Genomic DNA, 23699 nt, shown 5'->3' with positions numbered 1-23699 from the left:
ATACGATGTTGTGTTAGATTAATGATTTTCTCAGTGTGCAACTAATTATAGTGGGATTTTTAGGAGTTTACTAATTTGAAATATAAATAACTGTGAAAGGGTCAACTATTTTTAAAAACAAATCTTTGTTTTTAAAATATTAGGTAATTTATCTTTCAGACAAAATTGTGTTCTATTTATTTTTCTAAAATAGTTCCTTAATTTATTTAAATATATGTTTGTCTAGTTTTCGAAAAAATAAAGAAAGATGTGCGTGTCCGTTTATTTTTTCTTTTATTTTTACTAGTAACTTGATCATTAAAAACAATAATGAAATTTGGAATAATAATATTGTTGCTAGTAAAAAAAATATTTCAAGTTTTTTAAAATAAATAGTAAACGGATTGATTAATATTATTATTCCAAATATTATTATTATTTTTTATTAATCCTATCGCTAATAAAAAAAAGTCAACAGACACACATACACACTTTTTTTTTTCCTTAAAAACTAAACCAACACATATTTAAATAAATCAAGAAGTTTTTAAAAAATAAAATAAAAAGAGTATACATTTTATTAATTATATTATAGTAAAAATAAAATAAAAAATACGTAGACCGACATATATACTTTTCTTTTTTCTTGAAAACTAAACAAAACACATTTCAAAAAATAAAGGAATTTTATAAAAAATAGAAGAGTGCAAATATTTTGAAAGATAAATTAAATTTTTTTAAAAAAAAATTAAAAAAATAATGGACCAATTTTGAAAAATAAAAATAAAAAAGCTGCCAACATCCGCTAATGCGCCGCCACTCACAGACTTTGCAGCGTGCTCCATCTTTTTTGGAGGACACTGCGAAATTGGTGTTGGATTTTGCATTAATTTTGAAATTTATTATTATTTTTAAAATTTAAAAAAACCATTTATGTAAATAGATGCCATAGTCATCAAGACGAATTTCTTGAACAATTTATTTATGCAAATGTAATAATAACCGTGACTAGATCAAATCAATTTGAAATCAGGTTTAATATTGTCAAATGAAATCTTACAATGAATCCCTCAAATCAAATGAAATTTATCTTTCCAAATACAACTTTATAAATCTGATAGTCACCGGAAGCAGTTCAAGCATACTGCAAAAATAATGGCCACCACAATGCAGCGGATGGGAGTGTTTAAAACCACCCTCCCCTAAACAAGATGGCAGCTGTTTCTTATTGGATTCTTGATTTCACCAATTAGAACTACCTTCCGAGTCACGCGACTGGTAGAAATCATTTGACCTCGCGATATTTACTTCCTCGAACTCATTGTCATCTGAAAAGCTCAAGTAAAAAAGTAGAGTGATGCCAGAGTTGAACAATACATGCATAAGAATACACAGCAGATACCAGACGGGTCTTATGTTGTTTATGAAAATATATCTGAAGCCTAAAGTTAATAAAGAGGAGATAGGGTTGTCACTTTCTTGGCTTCTAAACTAGAAGCAATTTATGGGAATATTCCCTTCACAATTTTAACATGTACATGTAGAATGTACTCTCACGGGGATTGCTCCTACAATGGCAATAAACGATTTTGATCAGTTAGATACATCACCTATCATCATTTCCTAGCCACGATACAAGAGATCCCTCGTCACGATTAGATGCATTTTTATTTTCATAGTTTATACCGTCGTCACAGAAGAAATATAAAGCTGACTAAAAATGGAACTGCTCTAGCCATATATATGTATGTGTGTTTATATATATATGTACATACATATATATATATACATACATATATATATATATATATATATATATATATGTGTGTGTGTGTGTGTGTGTGTGTGTGTGTGTGTGTGTGCGTGTGTGTGTGTAAATGAACAACAGAGTATGCCAAGTTCTATGCCATTCCCTAGAGATATAGACATGAAAATACAAATTAAATCGTCTATGATTTACTCACTAACCAACAACGTAATAAGTTATATTTTGATATTCCAAAAGAGAGTCAAATCTATGAAAATTAGAGAACCTTTTCTCAGGGTCAGGGCGACGACAGCATCATTTTCAACCTGGAAGACACAAGAAATAACAATCGATTTAGGTTCCAGACCAAAAGTAGTAAAATAAGTTTCAAAAATTTGAAATCAATTATTGCATAAAAAATTAAGGTAGAACCTTTTGATCTGCCAAGGATTTAGAATCATCCAACACTTCCCGACTTGACATTAGTATCAGTTTTTGATTGTTAGCTGGCTGATCAATGAGTTCTTGCAACTTCTCCTTGATTTGTAGAATAGTCTCACTTGGAACGCATTGCAGGAAGTAAGTTGTCTTCTCACGTTTAACACGGATATACATCGCCTTGTGATCAAGTAATCAAAATTTCAGTGTTAGCTTAGATCAACAGCTGCTGGAAACTAATCTAACAAATGAAATCCGTGAAGTAACAAGAATTTCTTCCCAAAGTAGAATGATTTAGATATTCACTTTACTGTAATCAAATGACAGTATATCAATTTAGAGTTACTTGACAAGCTATATAACAAAGTGAACGAACACTTTAAAGTATATGAGCACTGAGAAAACTTCAATCGCTTATATCCATAACATGAAATTTCTGTATCATTTCGTCCTCTTTCTCAGTAACTAAAGAAATCACACCTGCCCTTTCCACTCTTTATCTTCTAAGTCTTGACATTCAAAATACGCCAAAATTGCAATGTAGGATCCTTGGTCCTAATATTAATAAACATGCAAGCAGAAGCTGTTGTTTATTTTAGTTGTAAACAAATTCAATATATCTCTATTAATGAACCTATCCTGGTGATAAATATTTTTTAAAATCTCATACAATAAATTTATAAGGAAATAAAGCTTAAATTCCCAGTATGCAAATAAAGCATAAATCATGAAAAAAATGATTGTAAAAGAGACATGTCCTCTGTCACATCACCAACCATTTTGGTGACCTTCTATTGCTTTGACCCTTGCTCTTCACCTAAAAATATATCAACAAGGGTAAGCCTAGGGAGAGTTAAACATGCCATAAAGTCAAATACATAAACATATGCTAGATATGACATAGCTTAGCATGCAAATTAAACATGATGCTCATAAATTGCACAGACATTCGATGCATGTTGGGTTTGAATTCATACAAAACCTCATGCTTAAGATTTGGAATACAGTCCATACAGGTAAACACGCGGATGAAATGCTTAATCATCAGTCCCCAATCGGACACAAATAATAAGCCTGGATGCCATAACTCTGGACAAGCCATGAAATGCAAAGAATGCCAAAGGTGCAGCCTGTGCACCGTAAAGCATGTCATAGGCCCAACCCACGCACCATAAAAGTACATCACATCTCAAAGGCCATGCACCATAAACTTAAAATACACATCATGCAATAACCTACTCTTATTACTGCAAAAAAATCAATTTTGATCACACCATACAAAGAAATAAACAATAAAGCTCAAGATACAAATACATGGATGCTGAAATATAATGCATAGATAAAAAATAACATAGAAGCACATAGAATCACAAGACCACATAACTTCCATGCAGATAGAAAAATATCGCATTGATCATACAACTGTAGTCTAACATACTGAACACATGAAGCTCCCAGGTTCTAAAATATTCTCATACATTGAGTTTTTCCTCAAAAATTGAATCGGAATTTGTGAATTCTTTGGTTATGTTTCATAATAATTCATAAAATCGTGATACAATAACTTAGAACTTATCCCACATTTTCTTTCCCTTTATTTCTGGACTTATCGGTCAGAGAATTTCTTTACCCATTTTCTAAGCACATGACCCTGCTTCTAATTAATTTATACTTGAAAGTTCCCCAACACTTGACCTATCCAGAATCACCTAAAAGGTCTATGATCAACGATTTATTAATTTTATTTTTTAAAAAATTTATTCCACACAAAAATAACCTGAATTTGACTCTAAATTTCTTAACTAAAAATGTAATGCCACATGAGAAAACTTAATCCAATATTATTAAATATTTTTAAAGGCTGAAAATTTTAAGGGAAATCATTTTTGGGTAGAATTAATTCGAGGTGGTTTATTGAATTATTGTCCTTGAATTTAAAAAGCCCATGAATTTTCGCTCGATTCTTGTCTAGGACTTTGGGGCTTTCATACAACACTTGACAACATAATTTTATCATGTTTCAGGACCGCTTCTGGATTGTACAACAGGGCTTCCCACTACAGCAGTAGCGTTTCAACCTGACTCCAGAAACCCAGTCATTTCCCAACTCATATCCGTACTCTACTACTATCCTAAAAATTCCGCGCATGAATTCGTACGCTAAAGAATAGGTTTGAAAGGCTGAAACAATAAAAGTTTGAAAAACTGAAGGAAGAAAGACTTTAGAAATGACGTAAAATAATCCAAGACTGAGACTTACACCGTTTTGAGGCTTAAGAAATCATCAACCAATTGATTCCAATTAACTGATTCGGCGTCGTATCGAAGAAAAATCGAAGTCAAAATAAAAAGCTAAAAATCACCGCTGTGCAGGTTTCTTTCCCTTCTTCTATTCCTTATTTATGGGGAGGAATGCGGTGGTTGTCTGTCTTAGAGTGTTAAATGTGGAGAGGGAAAACCGAAGAAGATGAACTCTGCATCTTATTTCGTACTGAAAGAAAAAATGTTGTGTGTTTAATTACAAATACTAAACCAACTACTGTAACCGTAAAGTTGCTAAAACCCTAAAATAACAAAACACGTTTTATTGCTTCACAGTAAGAAGCCAATTACCAAACTAACTAAGTCACTCAACATACCCCCCTCAAGCTTGGTACAGATTTCGAGTACCAAGCTTGGCCAGTAGATAATGGTGCTGATCTTTGCCTAGGCTCTTGGTGAAGATGTCAGCAAGTTGATCAGTAGAGGAAACATGAGCAATCTGAAGAAGGCCCAGCATGATTTTCTCGCGGACGACGTGACAATCGATCTCAATATGTTTAGTACGTTCATGATACATAGGATTTGCAGCAATATGAAGTGCTGCCATATTGTCACAGTAAAGAGTGGCTGGTTGAGGAAAAATGACTCCCATATCATGCAAGATACCACGAATCCAAACAATTTCGCAAGTAGTGGTTGCCATGGCTCGGTATTCGGCTTCTGCCGATGATCTTGACACTGTGTTTTGCTTCTTGGTTCTCCAAGACAACAACGAACTACCAAGTTTAACACAAAATCCAGTCAATGAACGCCTCGTCATGGGACAGGAAGCCCAATCGGAATCACAATAAGCTGAAAGAACCATCGAATTTTGGGCTGGTAAAAAGATCCCAAGACCAGGAGAGCATTTCAGATATTTGAGTACTCTGACCGCAGCATCCATATGAGATTGCTTCGGCGAATGCATGAATTGGCTGAGATGTTGAACCACATATGATATATCAGGCCGTGTGATGGTGAGGTAGATTAGTCGACCAACCAACCGCTGATAAGAATCAGGACTGAGCAGCAAAGGGTCAGAAGCACTCTCAGGTTTGGCTTGATCAATAATGCTATCCAATTCTTTAGTGGTCAACTTCTTATTCTGTTCCATCGGAGTCTCAAAAGGTCTACTCCCAGATATACCGGAATCTGCAATTAGTTCTAAAGCATACTTGCGCTGATTGAGGTATATGCCTTCGGATGATCTAGCAATCTCAATACCCAAGAAATATTTTAGCTTACCAAGGTCTCGGATTTGCAACCGAGAGTGTAAAAAATGCTTCAACTCCGCAATCAAATCTGAATTACTTCCTGTGATGACAATATCATCCACATAAACCACCAAGATAGTGATATTCTGGGAGTCACGTTTGGTAAATAGAGAGTGATCATGGTGTGATTGTGTGTAACCTGCATCCTGCATGATGCCTGCAAATTTATGATTCCATTGTCGCGAAGCCTGCTTAAGGCCATACAAGGATTTGCGCAAACGACATACTTTATGAGGGTTTTGAATGTGATAACCAGATGGGAGTGTCATAAAGATCTCCTCATCTAAATCACCTTGAATGAAAGCATTAGCAACGTCCATCTGAGTTAATGGCCAATGGTTGCTAGCTGCCAAGCTAAGCAAGCAGCGTATGGTGACGATTTTGGCAGTAGGAGAAAAAGTGTCATGGAAATCGATCCCCGGCTGTTGTGTATACCCTTTGGCAACCAAACGAGCTTTGTATTTGTCAACGGATCCATCCGGATGATGTTTCACTTTGTACACCCATCGACAACCAATGGGTTTAACATTATCAGGAAGATCAACCACATCCCAAGTCCCTATTCGAATCCAAAGCGGCAAGTTCTAATGCCATAGCCTTTTGCCATCTAGAATCCTTTATTGCCTCATGATAAAAGCGAGGTTCTGAAAATGAAGAAATAGCAGCTGCAAATTTTTGATAAGCTGGAGAGAATTTGGAATAAGAAAGGTGTTGAGAAATAGGATACAAGCATTGAGTGGAGTTGCTGTGATGTATTGTAGGACAAGAAAAATCTTTGGTCCACTGAGGAATGGTCTTCGTTCTGGAAGATCATCTCAGTGGTAATGGATGAGCACCATCAGGTATAGAAGAAATTGGAGACTTAGTTATAGATGGACGAAGACAGTCATCTTATCATCTTCAAAAAAGTTTCTGGACAAGACATCGAGGATGGGAATGGGAAAACAATTGGCACCTTGTCATTAAAAGGAAATATGTTCTCATGAAACACAACATCTCGTGAGACAAGAAATCTTTTGGTTTGAATATTCATGACTTTATATCCCTTTTGAACATTGGAGTATCCCAAAAATACGCAGGCTGCAGCACGAGCTGAAAATTTATGCTCAAAAGGAGAAGCTACAACATAGCAAAGGCAGCCTAACACTCTAAGATGATCATATGTTGGACTCTTGTTAAACAAGATCTCAAAAGGAGTTTTGTTTCCCAGTAAGGGACTTGGTGTTCTATTGATTAGATAAACTGATGTCAACACACAATCACCCCAAAACCTCAAAGGGAGAGAAGCTTGGAATCTTAAGGATCGAGCTATGTCAAGGATGTGTCTATGCTTACGCTCAACCACCCCATTTTGTTGTGGAGTGTAAGGACAAGAACTGAAGTGGATAACACCTTGGGAGGCAAAAAAATCGCTACATTCTGATTTGAAAAAATCAGCAGCATTATCGGACCGAATAGATTTAATATGAGTAGAGAATTGGGTATGAACCAAGGCAAAGAAATGTTTAAGAATTCCCAATACATCCAGCTTGGATTGCATTAAGAATACCCATGTCCCTCTTGAGAAATCATCAACAATTGTCAAGAAATATTTCTCTCCCATTGTACGTAGGTGTATTGAATGGACCCCAAATATCCATGTGTACAAGTTGAAAAAGGGACAAGGTTTTTGTAAAACTTGACTTGGGAAATGCAAGTTTGGATTGCTTCGATTGTGGACAGATTGAACAATGATTTATTGATACAAATTTTTTTAGAAAAGGTAACAATTGCATCCTAGAAACTGACATATGTCCTAACCTTTGATGCCAAACATCACAATCAATTGACATTGAACTATTACGCACAAAATTATTCTGGTAATGCAAAGTATTGCAACTAGAATTAGACAAAGGTAACGAGTTTACAGTAGGTGATGGATTGAAGTGCTGGATCAAGTGGTCAACAAGATGGTACAGTCCATTCCTTTCTTTACCAATCCCAACTATCTTCCCACTCGTTAGGTCCTGAAATAAGCAAAACGAAGGATAAAAAATGACAGAACAATTGTGAGATTTGGTAAGTGTGGAAACAGACAATAGATTGAACTGAAAATGGGGAACACCAAGCACATTATGCAGGGTGAGTAAGGGAGACAGGGTAATAGAACCGACGTGGCTAACAGGCAGCTTATCACCATTTGGCAATTTTACAGAATTAGATGCATTGGCCATGGTTTTAGCATCTTGCAGCAATGATAGACGCCCAGTCATATGTTCATTTGCACATGTGTCTATTATCCAGTTTGTGAATGCTTTCGAAGTATTATTACCTGCCATATTAGCAACTGGTGTACTTGTTGTATGTATGTTATGGCCTCCTAACAGCTTCATTATTTCAGCATACTGCTCTTGAGAAAACACTGGAGTAGGTGCAATAGGAGCATTGTGACCCACTTTCTTCTGTCAAATATTCTTTAGGAGCATTATCCTCAGCCAAGTTCACAGCTGTAGTAGGTTTCTTTGGTTTTACAAAGCCCCTTGGATTTTTTTATAGTCACCACCACGAGGTTGCTGCCCATATAATCGATGCCCTGGTGGATATCCAACTAGTTTATAACACACAGCTTTAGTATGTCCTGTCCAATGGCAATGATCACAGTAAGGCTGACTTCTCTTTGAATCCTCATAATATGATTGATTTCTCTTTGACTCTTCAGGTTTGTATTGTGTTGAGTAGAACACAGATGCTGGTTGAGGGATTACGGACATCAATGATCTGTGAGATTCTTCTTGCGATATAATAGAAAAGGCTTGCCCAACACTTGGAAGTGGACTCATCATAAGAATTTGGCTACGAACCGCCATATAACTATCATTCAATCCTATAAGAAATTGAAGTAATTTTTGTTGCTGATCATGACTCACATACTTCCTTGCTGTATCACATTCACAAGAAGGAAGCGTTACCAATGAAGCATACTCATCCCACATATGTTTGAGTTTTGAATAGTAAGCTGAAATAGTATTATTTCCTTGAGTTAATCTGCTTATATCACGATGAATCGAAAAAATACGAGAACCATTAACTTTATCAAATTGCTCTTTCAAATCATCCCAAACCATTGAAGCATCTGTTGAATATACAATCCCTCCGTAGATCTCCTTAGATACAGTATTCATAAGCCACGACAGAACTAAAGCGTTGCATCGTTCCCACTGCGGTAAAGAACCATGTCCAACCGCAGGGCGTGGAAATGATCCATCGATGAACGCAATCTTATTTTTAGCCTTCAATGCTATTATCATAGCTCGACTCCAAATGCCATAATTTTCTACTCCAAGCAATTGATCATTCACCAAATTCATTCCTGGTGTATCGGAAGGATGCAAAAACAAAGGATCGTTGAAATTACCTGAATTCGCCATGATTTAAAACTAGCACTGATCAATCAAGCTATTTGAAAGTTGCTATTTCAGTCTGGCTTCTGTCTATCGCCTCAATTTTCAGATTGGATTGAAACAGCTCGAATCGCAACGCATTCCATCCGAATAAGCTAGAATCTGTATTGCATCGAGGAGTGGGATCGAAACCTTTGCTCTGATACCATGTTAAATGTGGAGAGGAAAAACCGAAGAAGATGAACTCTGCATCTTATTTCGTACTGAAAGAAAAATGTTGTGTGTTTAATTACAAATACTAAACCAACTACTGTAACCGTAAAGTTGCTAAAACCCTAAAATAACAAAACACGTTTTATTGCTTCACAGTAAGAAGCCAATTACCAAACTAACTAAGTCACTCAACATAGAGGAGTGGTAAACGTGGTGCAGCATCGGTGGCTTGCAGGTGGAACGGAAAACGGGAATTCCTGGTTAGGTTTCTTCGCCGGAGCTGCTGCTGCCAGCTGCACTTCGCTTCTTGCTGTTAAATTCTCCAACAGATATTTAATCATTTTTTTATTATAATTTTAAAAGTTTTAGAACTAATTTTAGAATTTCAATTTTATATAACAATCGTATCAATTAAATTGTTAAATAAAAAAAATACACTTAACAGCTTTAAATTTCAAATATTAGTATATTACCCAATTTATTTCAAATAAACATAACATGACATTTCCCTCTTATTTTATTATTTATCATTTTCTTGACAATTTTCTACCTTAAAGATCTTATATTTGATCAATCCAATCTCAAAAAATTCACTACAGCTAACATATTAAAATAAGCAAAAATTGTGTGAGACGGTCTCACGAATCGTATTTTATGAGACAGATCTATTATTTGAGTTATACATGAAAAAATATTACTTTTTATGCTAATAATATTACTTTTTATTGTGAATATCGGTAGATTTGACTCGTCTCATAGATAAAGATTCGCGAGACCCTCTCACAAGAGACTTACTCATTAAAAAAATCATATAAATATCCTATTCATCAATCCTCCTCTCTAAATAATTGATGGAATGGCTGAAATGATATAATATTTAAAAAAAAATCCTAATTTTGAGTATATATTAATCTTCACAAGTTCACACAATCCTTCATGTATTACAAAATTAACTTAAGAATGTTGAAGCAAGAGTAGATATGTGATTCTAACACAAACTCAAATAGAGGTATGATTACTCACTGCAAATTACAAAGTATACAAAAACACAGACTCTTCAGCACATATTTGAACTTCTCTGACATCTCAAATATGTAATAGAGTTCAACTTGTACACTCATATTCCACAGTACTTGAACTACTTGGATACCCTTTGAGTGGAAAAAGTGCAAGGAATCCCATTTAGCTCAAGGTCCTGGCTTACAATCCTTATGATCAAAACTCAATCAAAATGCATTTCAATATTTTATATACACATTGTTTAGGGATATGGATACCAATAGATCTATATGATTTATTAAAAGCAAGATCGCTTGGCTGGGAGTCGTCCGACGGCTTTCATGAGATTGGAGATTTCAAGAATCCTGGCCACTTTGGTCCCTCTCTTGGCCTCAGCCGAAGCTCTCCTCTCCTCTGCTTTTCTGTGGGCTTCTGCTATGTCATTCTGCATCTTTTCCAGGGCCTTTGCCCTTTTCTCCTCTAGTTTCCTCTGAGAATTAGAAGATTTTCGAGTTCATCAGATCATATGAAATAAACAGGGAAAACAAGATAGAATCTGAGTGCGAAGAATTGGATTCTTCCTTGTCGATTTCTACATGTGCCAGTCATTTCTTTAAAACTTGACAGAGCAGAACACTTGAGGGCCGATCTATAGCAAAACTTACTTTTTTTTTCAAAAACAAAATTGCCATGAAATTTGAAATTATCCAACTTTTCAAGAAACACGCAAAATTAAAGACCATAACAATAAACTAGCAACCCCTGCATGCGTTAATCTGATTTTTTACACGCAAAATTTAAAAGTACCTCTTCTTTCTTCATCCAAGAAGTAGCTTTCTGCACTTGCTCCCCCTCCCAACCTTTAATCACAACATCCTCCCGCTTAAACCGATTATTAATCTTGGCTATCTTCGCATTTTGCCACGCACTGATCTTCGACAAAACCTCCTCTTTCTTCACACTTTGCACCGACACCTCACCTCCATTGATACGGTAATCACCATCACCCGCAGCTGCAGAAACTGCCAACGCTCTATCCCCACCACCTCTGGGAGACTGCAGGGGATTAGTATCCGGCACAATCGCCAAAGGGTTAGTTTCCTCTAGCAAATTCTCCTCCTCTCCTATCCTCCCCAAGTTCCCCGTCTCATTCTCCGAAGCGATATTGGAACCAGCCAAGACTAAAGCATTGAACTCTCTACTGATGGAGGTGAAATTAATCTCCGATGAAGCCATAGAAGCAGGAGATGATCTATGGCTGCCGGTTTCCCAAGTCTCCCGACGTCGGGCCCCCGAGGATGGAGGCGTGGTCAAGGCGTGGATTTCTCTGATCGCAGGCGACGACCCATCACCATCACCATCACCATCACCATCACCATCATCATCATCTTCATGAGCATGTAGTGTATCACCATCTCGAGTTCTTGATAAGACTAAGGCTCGTTGATTGCTCGACATATATCCGGGATTATTAGCTAGTTACGTTTCTGAGTGAGTTTGTGGGAGAAAATAGAAGTATGGAGATCAAGGAAAGTGGTGAGGAAGGAAGCGGTAAAGTTGTTAATCATTAATTAATGTCTTAATCGCATGTTATTGATCAATTAATTGAGTTTAAAGTAGGCCATGAGCCCAGAGCTGCATGCAGTGAGTGGCAGTTGGAGAAGACGTTTCCGTAATTGATTGCTTAACAATAAATGATCAAATTTGTACTGAAAAAGATATGATATTCGGTGAGTGTCGGCTCGGAGATTTTTGTCGACGAATGGAACTTTGCACTAAGTCATTAATACCAAATATGGCATCCCTTTCACTGAAGAAACGTGTCCCGACATCAATGGCCTGAACCATCGATGGAGGACACTTGGGGTTTGCTTAATCCACACGTCTTTCTTACACGATAATTAGTTTAAAATAATAAAGCTAACGCGACGAATATTCAAAAACTATTAATCGATGTTTAATTGTTGGTTTGTCTTCTTCTCTCTTAGGTTGATGTAATGGGAGTGTGAAGCAGCTACGTCCAAGGTGCTTCAGCTATTCATCTAGCGTTCTTTGAGATAATCTCACGATCGTATTTTGTGAGACAAATCTCTTATATCATCCGTGAAAAAATATTAATTTTTATGTTAAGAGTATTATTTTTTATCGTGAATTCGATAAGCTTGATATGTCTCACACATAAAAATTCGTGAGAGTCTCACAAAAGACCTACTCATATTTATGTGACGATTACCGTATTAGTTATTTTCTTGGAGTTTGATCGACATCCGACTCTCTCTATTCAACAATAATAATATATATATAATCAAATATACGAGCTAGAGCAAACTTTAATAATTACTTTGGGCCCGACGAATCCGAGAAAATCTCATTTTGGTACGAAAAAGCGATGAAATATAATAATCACAAGTGAAAAGAGGCCTTAATTGGGCTCGTGGTTTTGAGGTTCAAATTTCGATGACAAACTCGGGGTGCAAAAATTTGGACCAGGATATGGGCTCGAAAGCATGGGTACCACTTAGCAGGTCATTGCTACGTACACGTACATAAAATGGTCGTTTTGTTGGTTTTATTGTTTTATAAAAAAAATGTAGAATATTATATAAATATTTTGGTTTGGGTGACTAAGAGAGTAGCATATTTATTTTTATTAGAAAAATATTTATTTATAAATTTCTAACATTTTTATTGTTTTCCCTCTGAGTTCGCCTTTATAAGAAAGATTTCATAAGAGAGACATCAGATAAAAAAATCTCAAAGTTGTGTTCTTAAAGGTTTTAATTAAAAACACGACTTTGAGACTTTTTTTCCTGATGTTTCTTTATATATATAAAGTTTTGTTATGTTGATCACTAATATGAACTGTGAACATCAGTTGATGTGACGTTCATCTATTAGATGTACATGAAATTATCTCAGTTGATGGTTATATAAGTGTTCTCAACCAGTGTTCGCCATATTGAAACTCATGTATGTATATAACATTTAGATTAGATATATACTAGATAGTTAATATAATATTTAAAACAATATAATTTACATGATTTTTTTTATATCTCATTTTTTTTTTAACTTGACCCCATAACGTCCAAAATTTATACGTTTTAATTTATAAAACTAGATTAAATGATTTATAATAATATATTGAAACTCATGTATGTATATAACATTTAGATTAGATATATACTAGATAGTTAATATAATATTTAAAACAATATAATTTACATGATTTTTTTTATATCTCATATTTTTTTTAACTTGACCCCATAACGTCCAAAATTTATACGTTTTAATTTATAAAACTAGATTATTTTTAACTTGACCCCATAACGTCCAAAATTTATACGTTTTAATTTATAAAACTAGATTAAATGATTTATTATTATTATTATTATTATTATTAAAAAGAAAAGGAGAGGGTATTTTGAGTTGGATATGGTCATCTGAAAACTTCTCCATGGATAATGAGAGCGCCGAATTTGACCCGTCGGCTTTAGAATATTCCATCCAAATTAGACTTCTCATAAAGAAGCCAACTTTTGGTCACACACGGAATTCAACTTTGTCACTGAAAATAAAAATAAATAATATCACTAAAATATAATTATTAATTAATTATTTTTAAAAAATAAGACTAATTATTGGACAAAGTTCATCATTACCAATTACGGAACTTTAAACATGGCGTTATCCAAAATTTTATTGTGTTTTTTTCTTCAGTTACCTCAAATCTTGAGAAGACCAATCTTTGAGCACTAACAATTTTTGTGAACTTACAAATTAATTTTGTGATACGAATATTCTGTTTAAGTAATTCATAAACAAAATAATACTTATTATTGTAAATATGAGCATGATTAACTGTCTCATAGATAAAAATCAATGAGATCGTGTCAGAATATATCTAGTATTGTTTTAATATGTAATGGTTTTGGACCACTTCTAAACCAAACAAAATGTATGAAAATGGTTTGATTCTTTGGGTGAGAATGAAAATAAATGTGTTCGCACATTAGTCAAATAGAATTAGTTGATTGGAGAAAAATGTGTGAAAAGATATTTATTATTTTGAAACATACAATAGGAGGGAAGTCACCAAGAAATGACGGTGACTCTCCCTCCATGATATGAAATATTCCAATTCTCGACAGTTTTCTAGGCATTCACAAAGGCCTTTCCCATCTTCCCTTAAATCCCCTTCGCCTTCTTCACATTGTTTAGCCAATACCAAACCTTTTCCTATAACTCACCGCATATTTCTTGAAAAATCTGCAATTAGGCTGTTTGAAACAGGGTATATTTTCTTGGTTTTGACACCCCTTTTATCTGGAACATCGAATCTTGAAATATCCGAAACTTGTTAGGCGGGTTTTGAAGCTGGTTGAATTTAGAGAAAGACAGATTCTTTATTTTATTTATTTATTGTTTTTTGATCTTAAATTTTGGATTTCATCTTTAGTTGAGTGGTATCTTTTGGTGCAAGTTATAAGCTTAGTCGGCATAGAAATCGTGGGAATTCTTCAGGTGGGAGAGTTTGGAGCTTATGCTGATAAAAGTTAAATCTTTATTCTTTCGATCAGAGGAAGATTGAATTCTGACTATACTTGTCTCAAATATTAAAAAATTTGTTTGATTTTTCTTGCTTTCACTAAAATGGGAAATTGTTGTGCTGTCCCGAAAACTTCCGATGAGGAGATTGTGGGAAAGCGTTCGCCAAATCATTTCTTTAATCATGATGGTAGACATGTGCCCCATGGTGGATACAAATCCTATGTATTAACAAATCCAACAGGGCATAACATCGAGGACTTTTACGAGCTGGGGCGTGAACTCGGTAGAGGTGAATTCGGGGTTACCTATTTATGCACTGAAAAATCTACCGGGGAAGTTTTTGCTTGTAAGTCGATATCGAAGAAGAAGCTGAGGACTAGAGTAGATATTGAGGATGTGAAGAGGGAGGTTCAGATCATGAAGCATTTGCCTAAGCTTCCAAATATTGTGAGCTTGAAGGATACATATGAAGATGATAGTGCAGTGCACTTAGTTATGGAGTTGTGTGAGGGTGGTGAACTGTTTGACAGAATTGTTTCTAGAGGACATTATACTGAGAGAGCGGCTGCCGCGGTGACTCGAACTATTGTTGAAGTTATTCAGGTGAAGATTCGATTTCTTGGTGTTTTGTTGCTTTATTACTCTGGTATGAGTTATAATCTACATTTGCTAAGTAAAGATTTTTAATTTTGATTTATCATTTGTTTCTGTCAGTATACATACATGCATCGGCATAGCCAGGAATGAAACTAATATATGTGGGTGGGGGTTGGGGTGAAGTCATATTTTCGTGTGTCTGGGTAGTGGGTACATGAATCGTTAAATGAGCATTAAAAATTGTCCAATTTAGCGCAGTATTTTAGCGTCTGATCCGTATCCATGGTCCATGGAGACCTTATTAGCACAAGGAGAAAGGGAGTTGGATATGTTATCAGTCTAGGATATCTGAACATGCAGACCTTAGTGAGTGATTGAGGGTGTTTGTTGAATTTTGAGACATTGGAGTGGTGATATCTCGAGTGATAACTGATGCCAATTCCGTTAGAATGTTTCACATCTGTTGTACACTGATGCAAAAATGCATTATTTCGTGTACTTTGACTGAATTTTTCACGATCGTATCTGTTTATGTTTTCAAAGTTATACGCTCACGTATTTTTTCCTTAATAGGAGAATTATAGAAGTTAAAATTGTTTCTCTGCTTCCTTTATTTTCTTTCTTCCAACTTTTGTTCTGTCTATTGTTGTGGTTACTTGCAAAGAAACTGCATTTTGTTTACTCGTGAGTGTGATCTGATTAAGTGGTTCTTCCTGCAGAATTGCCATAAGCACGGCGTCATGCATCGTGATCTTAAACCTGAAAACTTCTTGTTTGCAAATATGAAGGAAACAGCACCTTTAAAGGTCATTGATTTTGGGCTATCAGTTATCTTCAAGCCTGGTATTTTCCTTTCAGACTTTATAGTTTTTTTGGGTTGCATTAAAAAATGTGTTACATTGCACGAGCTAAAGTTTTGGTGATTCTACAGGCGAGAGATTTGATGAAATTGTGGGAAGTCCGTTTTATATGGCTCCAGAGGTGCTGAAGAAAGACTATGGCCCGGAAATAGACATTTGGAGTGCTGGCGTAATTCTCTATATCTTACTCTGTGGATTTCCACCGTTTTGGGCTGGTTAGTTTCCGTCTGCGTCCATATTTCGAATTTATGCAACTAGACTTAATAACAACTTTGTAGTAGGAGGATGATCCAAGTAATAAAAAATGGTTGTCATCAATTATATTTTGTGTATCGTATAGTACATAGGGATGCAAAGTTTGGTTAACTAGCGTCTGCAGACAGAGGGAGTCTCTCTTATTTGCTTGAAAGTATTGAAATTTCCCCTCGGTTTTGACAATCCCTCTGGCACAAAATGTTGTTAATCTGCAGAAACTGAGCAAGGCATTGCCCAATCAATTATCCGTTCTGTTGTGAGCTTCAAAAGAGACCCCTGGCCTAAGGTTTCTGATAAAGCAAAAGACCTGGTAAAGAAGATGCTCAACCCTGACCCCAGGAAACGTCTTACACCCGAGGAAGTTCTAGGTAATATTTAGCCCATTAAACGACACAAGATTTCGATCGGTACCGTGCTTGATTGCTTGTTTCAAATTGATGATAATTCTAGCTGCTCCACTTGCAGATCATCCTTGGTTGCAGAATGCAAAGAGTGCTCCAAATGTTTCTTTGGGTGAAACCGTTAGAGCTAGGCTGAAGCAGTTTTCAATGATGAATAAGCTCAAGAAAAGAGCTCTACGGGTAACAGCTCCTGCTACTTGTAGCAACTAGACGATCAATAATGGTGTCGTTAGCCTGTTGAGGTTTTTGCTAAATCGATTTCTCTAATGTTAGGTGATTGCTGAGCATTTATCTGTGGAGGAAGTGGCAGGCATAGTCGAAAAATTCCAATTGATGGATACAGACAACAAAGGGAAGATTGGCATTGACGAGTTAAGAGTGGGGCTACACAAGCTCGGTCATCACATCCCGGATAGCGATCTTCAAATTCTAATGGAAGCTGTAAGTGTCACACTTTATTATAAGACTTCATTCTAGGCTTAAATCTTTTGAAGAGCCCGAAAGGGCTATTCATCTATGAATCGTTCATCAGTAAATGATTCAATAAGCTGCGCCACGTGTAAATTCAGCTTTGTATAAACTAGTAGAGTAATTTTAGTTTTTTTTAAAAAAAAAATCCTATTGGAACAGGGTGATGTGGATAAAGATGGATATCTCAACTGTGGAGAGTTTGTTGCAATCTCTGTTCACTTAAGAAAGATGGGAAACGACGAACACATACACAAGGCTTTCGAGTTCTTTGATACTGACAAAAGTGGATATATAGAGATGGAAGAGCTAAGAGACGCCTTCGCCGAAGAGGCAGAGACAGAGGCGACCAGCGAAGAGGTCATTATTGCCATAATGCAAGACGTAGACACGGACAAGGTCAGTCACCTTCTATCTCAAGTTTCTGACTATCTCAAACACATTATCTGGTACATTGCTTGAATTTGTTTCTGGGTATTATTGTTCGCAGGATGGGCGTATAAGTTACGAGGAGTTTGCTGCAATGATGAAGGCAGGAACAGATTGGAGAAAGGCGTCGAGACAGTATTCAAGAGAGCGCTACAATAGTCTGAACTTGAACTTGATCAAGAGCGGATCAATACGAATGTGATGGCTTACTTTGAGTGGAAACCATCTTTTTTTTGTTTGTTTGATTTTATTTTTCCATTTCGCCCTTCTTTTTGTTAATATATGGTTGTAAATATACAGCCACTACGAAATTTGGTTATTATTTCGTATGAAGATTGCTGTAAACAATATAAGTAAAAGGAATTGGTTTAATGTATTCAATAGATATTCAATGTATAGATTATTACACAAGTTAATCGATATAATTATTGATTTTGTTTGAAGCTTTTGATATATTACCTGTCGTGTAAAAACTAAGGAAGGTGGATTCATTACATAGATTTGTTTATTTTTTAAAAAATTAACCGACTTCAATTCTGTATAGTTATAAATTTTTACTTGCTTTTGTAAAATCTCACTATTTTTAAAGATTTTCACATAATCTTGGAGGTCTATTTTGTAAGATTTTTGTTGACAATTTGAAACTTTCTCAAAGAATTTTATAGATTTTGTAATTTATTATTGTGTGTTTTTTTATTTCTTTGAACTAAGCGAGTAACATACATAACTTTTATTTATTTAAAATATTTTTATCTATCTTTTACTTTTTGATTTAATTTACAAAAGATGATAATTAAGTGAGTATTAAATTTATTACAATTAAACTTCAATTATTCAAGTTAATTCAAAAAAATTAATTAAATAATATTTTATAAATATATGTAACAATTATTTTCAATATTAACAAATATTAAAACTTAAAATAATTTCATTTATTTTAAGTTAATTTTTATATAAAATATATATATCAATTTTGTTTTTGACATTATGTATTGTAACAATTTATTATCTTAAATTTTGATAATTGGATCAGGCCTTCCGACGGTTGAAAAGGACAAGCCATAAAGAAGTAAAGTCGATTCAGAGAGCTTGAGTAGTAAATCATTTGTTTTCTGACTGTGCACAAGTTTAACAGTTATGATTCAACTGCACCGGTCAGAAATGAACATACTGCCCGCAGGGTGGGTCTAACGGCTCGGAAAAATCTGAGCCAATTTTTTTTTTTTTTATACATGGTGGTGGACCCGGATCACTCATGTGGAGTGATCCGGGCCGTTCCAATGCCTGCACGGGCAGGGTGAAATAATCCTCAAAATGGATATTGCATCTCAAGCAGTTCAAACGACTACCAATTTAAGTGTAATTACACAACATCCTACAAATTCCCGAATGACGGAAAGCTTCATAATTCATCTATGATATATCAGCTTTTTTCAGAAGCTACAAGCTAAAAGTCGCAAAAGTACAAAAACATTCAATGATAATTTAATAATATATACGACAACTAAAAGAAACATATCGTTTTTGTCGGAAAAAATATAGATGATCGTTAAAAAACAAATATAATCTTTAGAGTTTTTCAACTACGAATATGTAGACTCTAAATTGAAAAATGAGTTTCTTTAGTTGAATCAAATGTCAAGTATGCATTATTTCCAAGAGTTTCGAGCACGCTTAAGCTATCACATTTCACACAACTCAACTTTAGCACACGTCTATCAGCTTATATCATATCTTCAATAATTTCGTTGTGTTATCCTACCAACTTATGTCGTTTAAGGTGACCATTGCGCTAATTCCATAGTATATACTTTATAATTAGTCAAATCAGACCATTTTCACACTCATTGTTTTTTAAGTGGTTCAGTGAAACTAGCCATTCAAAAATATTTCTTTAACAACCTAAAAATAGTCAAAACAACTAAAATTCGAAAGAAATTTTAAAATAGTTTATTCACCTTTCTTTTAAACTCTAATATATTCTCAACGGTAAGTATGTTAATTGTAAGTACATACACAAAACAGAAATTATTCACAACAGGTTAGCAAAGCATTGTTGTTACTTATTTAGAGTGATGTGTTTAAACACCAACAGAAAAGGAAAATGTTTAACCCGATTAAAGAAACTGAAGCACTCTAACTAATACTCACCACCAACCAAATTCGCGGGTCGGTTGTTGTAGTGACCCGTTCCAGAATCACCTACTAATCAAAAACTAAGCATGCAAATAACCTAATCAACAATAATCAGAGATAACAGCGGAAAAAGTCAACAACTATACCGATTATACAACCCAATCGAAGTCTATAACAACTCAAAATAAGGTAAAGAATATCTGGTACAACCATATCGAAATCAAAACAATACCGATAAACTAAACCAACCAGCTACTCAACGTCCTCCTCCTGCTCCTCCTGAGCTGTCCAACCTGAGGCCTGCCCCGTGGGAATGGGGTGTCCAAGAATAAACAAAACCGAGGACGTGAGCGATAAGAACGCCCAGTACAAAAGTATGAGTATACAGACCTATATGAAATGCACATGCTATGATCATGATACCGGGGTAGTCAAGAAACAGGAATCACAAAAGGATCTCAACAATGCTCAGTCTAGAGGCGCCAAGTGGATAGTGCCGCGCGGTACACCTCTGGGTCACTGCATCCACTATAAGACAGACGTGGACCTAAAATGTCCCGGACCACCGAAGCCCTCCCGACCCGTCGGCCACTGTGTACTCTCGGTGTCCATGCGTCCACAAGACAGGGCTGAGCGGTCCCAAGATATAGCTTATCTCGAAAGAGATACAGCTCAACAGTAAAGGCTATCTCGAAGAAGAATACGGCTCAACATGAAATGCAACGTGCAGTAATAAACGTGACATAATAGCATGCATCATATGACATATATCAATGCACCACATAATCATGCAACACATATAAGAATGTATACTCAACCAGGATATCTCGGATAGTACTTTCGTACCTCTATCACAGCAATCCTAATCCACTGGAACAACCAGACAACAGGTCTAATCCAAGCCTATTCATCAAAAGCATACCCAATGAACAATACTACCATGCTCGGCTAGCAAAACCAGTACTCCCTAGTACTACCAAAGGTTTAGGGTTTACCTTCGTCCGTCGACAGCCCTTTGATGTCGATTGCCTCGAAACTCCGGCGCTGCTATGCTACCAATCCCGGCAGCTCTTGGCTATCGCTCGAACAACAACTAGCCCTAGAATCCTTCCAAAACTCTCAAAGAGGAGACTTAACTCAAGGAATGGCAAGTCACAAATGAGAAATCCGAGCACTATTTATAGGCCATGTTCGGATCCTCCGAACATCACTTCGGAACGTCCGAACGCTACGTGTCCATTGGCTCTTGACAGCTCATGATCGGATCCTCCGATCATACACTTCGGACCGTCCGAACATGCACGTGTCCAGCTTCTCTTGACACCTCATGTTCGGATCCACCGAACTCACTTCGGACCGTCCGAACTCCCACGTGTCGATCAACTCTTGACACCTAATGATCGGATCCACCGAACTCACTTCGGACCTTCCGAACTCTTCGGTGCTTCCGAACCATCTTCGGACCTTCCGATCATGATTAATCACCATTAATCCGTTAATTACCCAATTTGGAATTCGGGCTACTACATTCTCCCCCCCTTAAAAAGATTTCGTCCTCGAAATCTAGGCAAGAGAATAAAACACCATTGTAATACACTGCAAATATTCTTCATTACAACTGTATAACAATTACATCTCAGGCTGATCCTGGTTCAGCGCAAAAACCTGACCTTGGGCACGAGGTCGAAGATTCGAACTACCCACTGCCTGACCCTGTCTCCTCTGCTGAACAGTCGTCTGGGATCCAGAACCAGATCCTGCTCCACCTCGCAACTGAGGACAATTCTTCTTGATATGACCCATCTCTCCGCACTGAAAACAAGCTCCTGCTGCTAATCGGCATTGCTCCGATGGATGGTTCTTCCCACAATGCGCACAAGAATCCTTCTTCTCACCAAAGCGAACAACACCGCTAGACCTTGATCCAGATCCAGAAGAAGAAGAACCTGACTTCTTGAAAGACTGAGGTCGAGGGCTCAAAACACTCGGAGGTCTAGAAGAAAGAATAGCCCTACCACGCTGGAGACTGATCTCTGCTTGACGACACCGGTTCACCAACCCATCGTACGAAGTAGGATTATCACAGACAGTGACTCGATCAAAGATCTCCTGATTAAGGCCCTGGAGGAAATGATCATACTTGGCTTCAGAACTGCCACTGATATGAGGCGCAAAGGGTAACAACTCGAAGAATTTCTGCTGATACTCATCAACAGACATACTACCCTGCTTCAGATTCAGGAGCTCAATCGTCTTGGCCTGGCGAAGGGCTGGAGGAAAGTACAGCTGCATGAACGCTGCACGGAAATCGGCCCAAGTCGCTCTACCCTGAGACTGAACTATCGGCGCAGAAGTCGATCGCCACCACCTGCGAGCACGGCCCTCGAGAAGAAAACTAAGGGTCTCCATCTTCTGCTCATCGGTGCACTGGAATGCGCGGAAACAACTCTCCATGCGCTCTATCCAATCCTCAGCATCATCAGGAGTCTCTCCACCAACTAAAGGCTTAGGCCCCATCTGCATGAAACGATGCATATCGAAACGCCTAGGACCATCCCGACGATGACGATGTTCACGATGACGCCTACGATCGTCCTGGTCACCCCAACGACCTACACTTCCCTGACTACTCTCATCACCAAAGTGGTCAGCCATTGCTACAACAATAGAATAGGGAAACTAGTAAATTGGTCAACGGAAATCCCAAAACAGAAATCTATATCCCAAAATCGTACGCATGCTCTGATACCATAAATGTAGTGACCCGTTCCAGAATCACCTACTAATCAAAAACTAAGCATGCAAATAACCTAATCAACAATAATCAGAGATAACAGCGGAAAAAGTCAACAACTATACCGATTATACAACCCAATCGAAGTCTATAACAACTCAAAATAAGGTAAAGAATATCTGGTACAACCATATCGAAATCAAAACAATACCGATAAACTAAACCAACCAGCTACTCAACGTCCTCCTCCTGCTCCTCCTGAGCTGTCCAACCTGAGGCCTGCCCCGTGGGAATGGGGTGTCCAAGAATAAACAAAACCGAGGACGTGAGCGATAAGAACGCCCAGTACAAAAGTATGAGTATACAGACCTATATGAAATGCACATGCTATGATCATGATACCGGGGTAGTCAAGAAACAGGAATCACAAAAGGATCTCAACAATGCTCAGTCTAGAGGCGCCAAGTGGATAGTGCCGCGCGGTACACCTCTGGGTCACTGCATCCACTATAAGACAGACGTGGACCTAAAATGTCCCGGACCACCGAAGCCCTCCCGACCCGTCGGCCACTGTGTACTCTCGGTGTCCATGCGTCCACAAGACAGGGCTGAGCGGTCCCAAGATATAGCTTATCTCGAAAGAGATACAGCTCAACAGTAAAGGCTATCTCGAAGAAGAATACGGCTCAACATGAAATGCAACGTGCAGTAATAAACGTGACATAATAGCATGCATCATATGACATATATCAATGCACCACATAATCATGCAACACATATAAGAATGTATACTCAACCAGGATATCTCGGATAGTACTTTCGTACCTCTATCACAGCAATCCTAATCCACTGGAACAACCAGACAACAGGTCTAATCCAAGCCTATTCATCAAAAGCATACCCAATGAACAATACTACCATGCTCGGCTAGCAAAAC

At 36.8% G+C, this 23699-nt stretch overlaps 3 protein-coding genes across 4 annotated transcripts; 1 reads left to right on the top strand and 2 right to left on the bottom strand.

Moving 5' to 3' along the window:
- Nucleotides 1–1070: 1070 nt before the first annotated feature.
- Nucleotides 1071–4586, bottom strand: LOC140818223 (uncharacterized). 2 transcript variants are annotated; one of them, XM_073178117.1, is made up of 5 exons: nucleotides 4425–4586; nucleotides 2941–2981; nucleotides 2159–2344; nucleotides 2013–2052; nucleotides 1071–1307 (listed from the first exon to the last, which is right to left on the bottom strand). In XM_073178117.1, the coding sequence occupies exons 2-5, from the start codon at nucleotides 2941–2943 to the stop codon at nucleotides 1222–1224; spliced, it is 315 nt and encodes a 104-aa protein (XP_073034218.1). In that variant the 5' UTR covers nucleotides 2944–2981; nucleotides 4425–4586; the 3' UTR covers nucleotides 1071–1221. The 2 variants fall into 2 exon arrangements, with proteins under 2 accessions (XP_073034218.1, XP_073034219.1); XM_073178118.1 differs by lacking the exon at nucleotides 2941–2981 and having other exon boundaries at nucleotides 4425–4567.
- A 5727-nt stretch (nucleotides 4587–10313) lies between these two features.
- On the bottom strand, nucleotides 10314–12066 carry LOC140818346 (remorin 4.1-like). Its single transcript, XM_073178280.1, has 2 exons — nucleotides 11139–12066; nucleotides 10314–10821 (listed from the first exon to the last, which is right to left on the bottom strand). Exons 1-2 carry the CDS (start codon nucleotides 11787–11789, stop codon nucleotides 10630–10632), a joined length of 843 nt encoding a protein of 280 aa, XP_073034381.1. The 5' UTR covers nucleotides 11790–12066; the 3' UTR covers nucleotides 10314–10629.
- Nucleotides 12067–14429: 2363 nt separating this feature from the next.
- On the top strand, nucleotides 14430–18352 carry LOC140818137 (calcium-dependent protein kinase 32-like). Its single transcript, XM_073177996.1, has 8 exons — nucleotides 14430–15485; nucleotides 16199–16322; nucleotides 16411–16554; nucleotides 16810–16962; nucleotides 17060–17175; nucleotides 17269–17436; nucleotides 17626–17862; nucleotides 17954–18352. The coding sequence occupies exons 1-8, from the start codon at nucleotides 14985–14987 to the stop codon at nucleotides 18092–18094; spliced, it is 1584 nt and encodes a 527-aa protein (XP_073034097.1). The 5' UTR covers nucleotides 14430–14984; the 3' UTR covers nucleotides 18095–18352.
- The last annotated feature ends 5347 nt before the right edge of the window (nucleotides 18353–23699 follow it).

Source organism: Primulina eburnea, chromosome 17 (genome assembly GCF_022965805.1).
Source record: "Primulina eburnea isolate SZY01 chromosome 17, ASM2296580v1, whole genome shotgun sequence".
Lineage (NCBI taxonomy): Eukaryota > Viridiplantae > Streptophyta > Magnoliopsida > Lamiales > Gesneriaceae > Primulina > Primulina eburnea.
The sequence above is the reverse complement of the archived record's forward strand: the minus strand, read 5'-3'. Positions and strand labels throughout refer to the sequence as shown.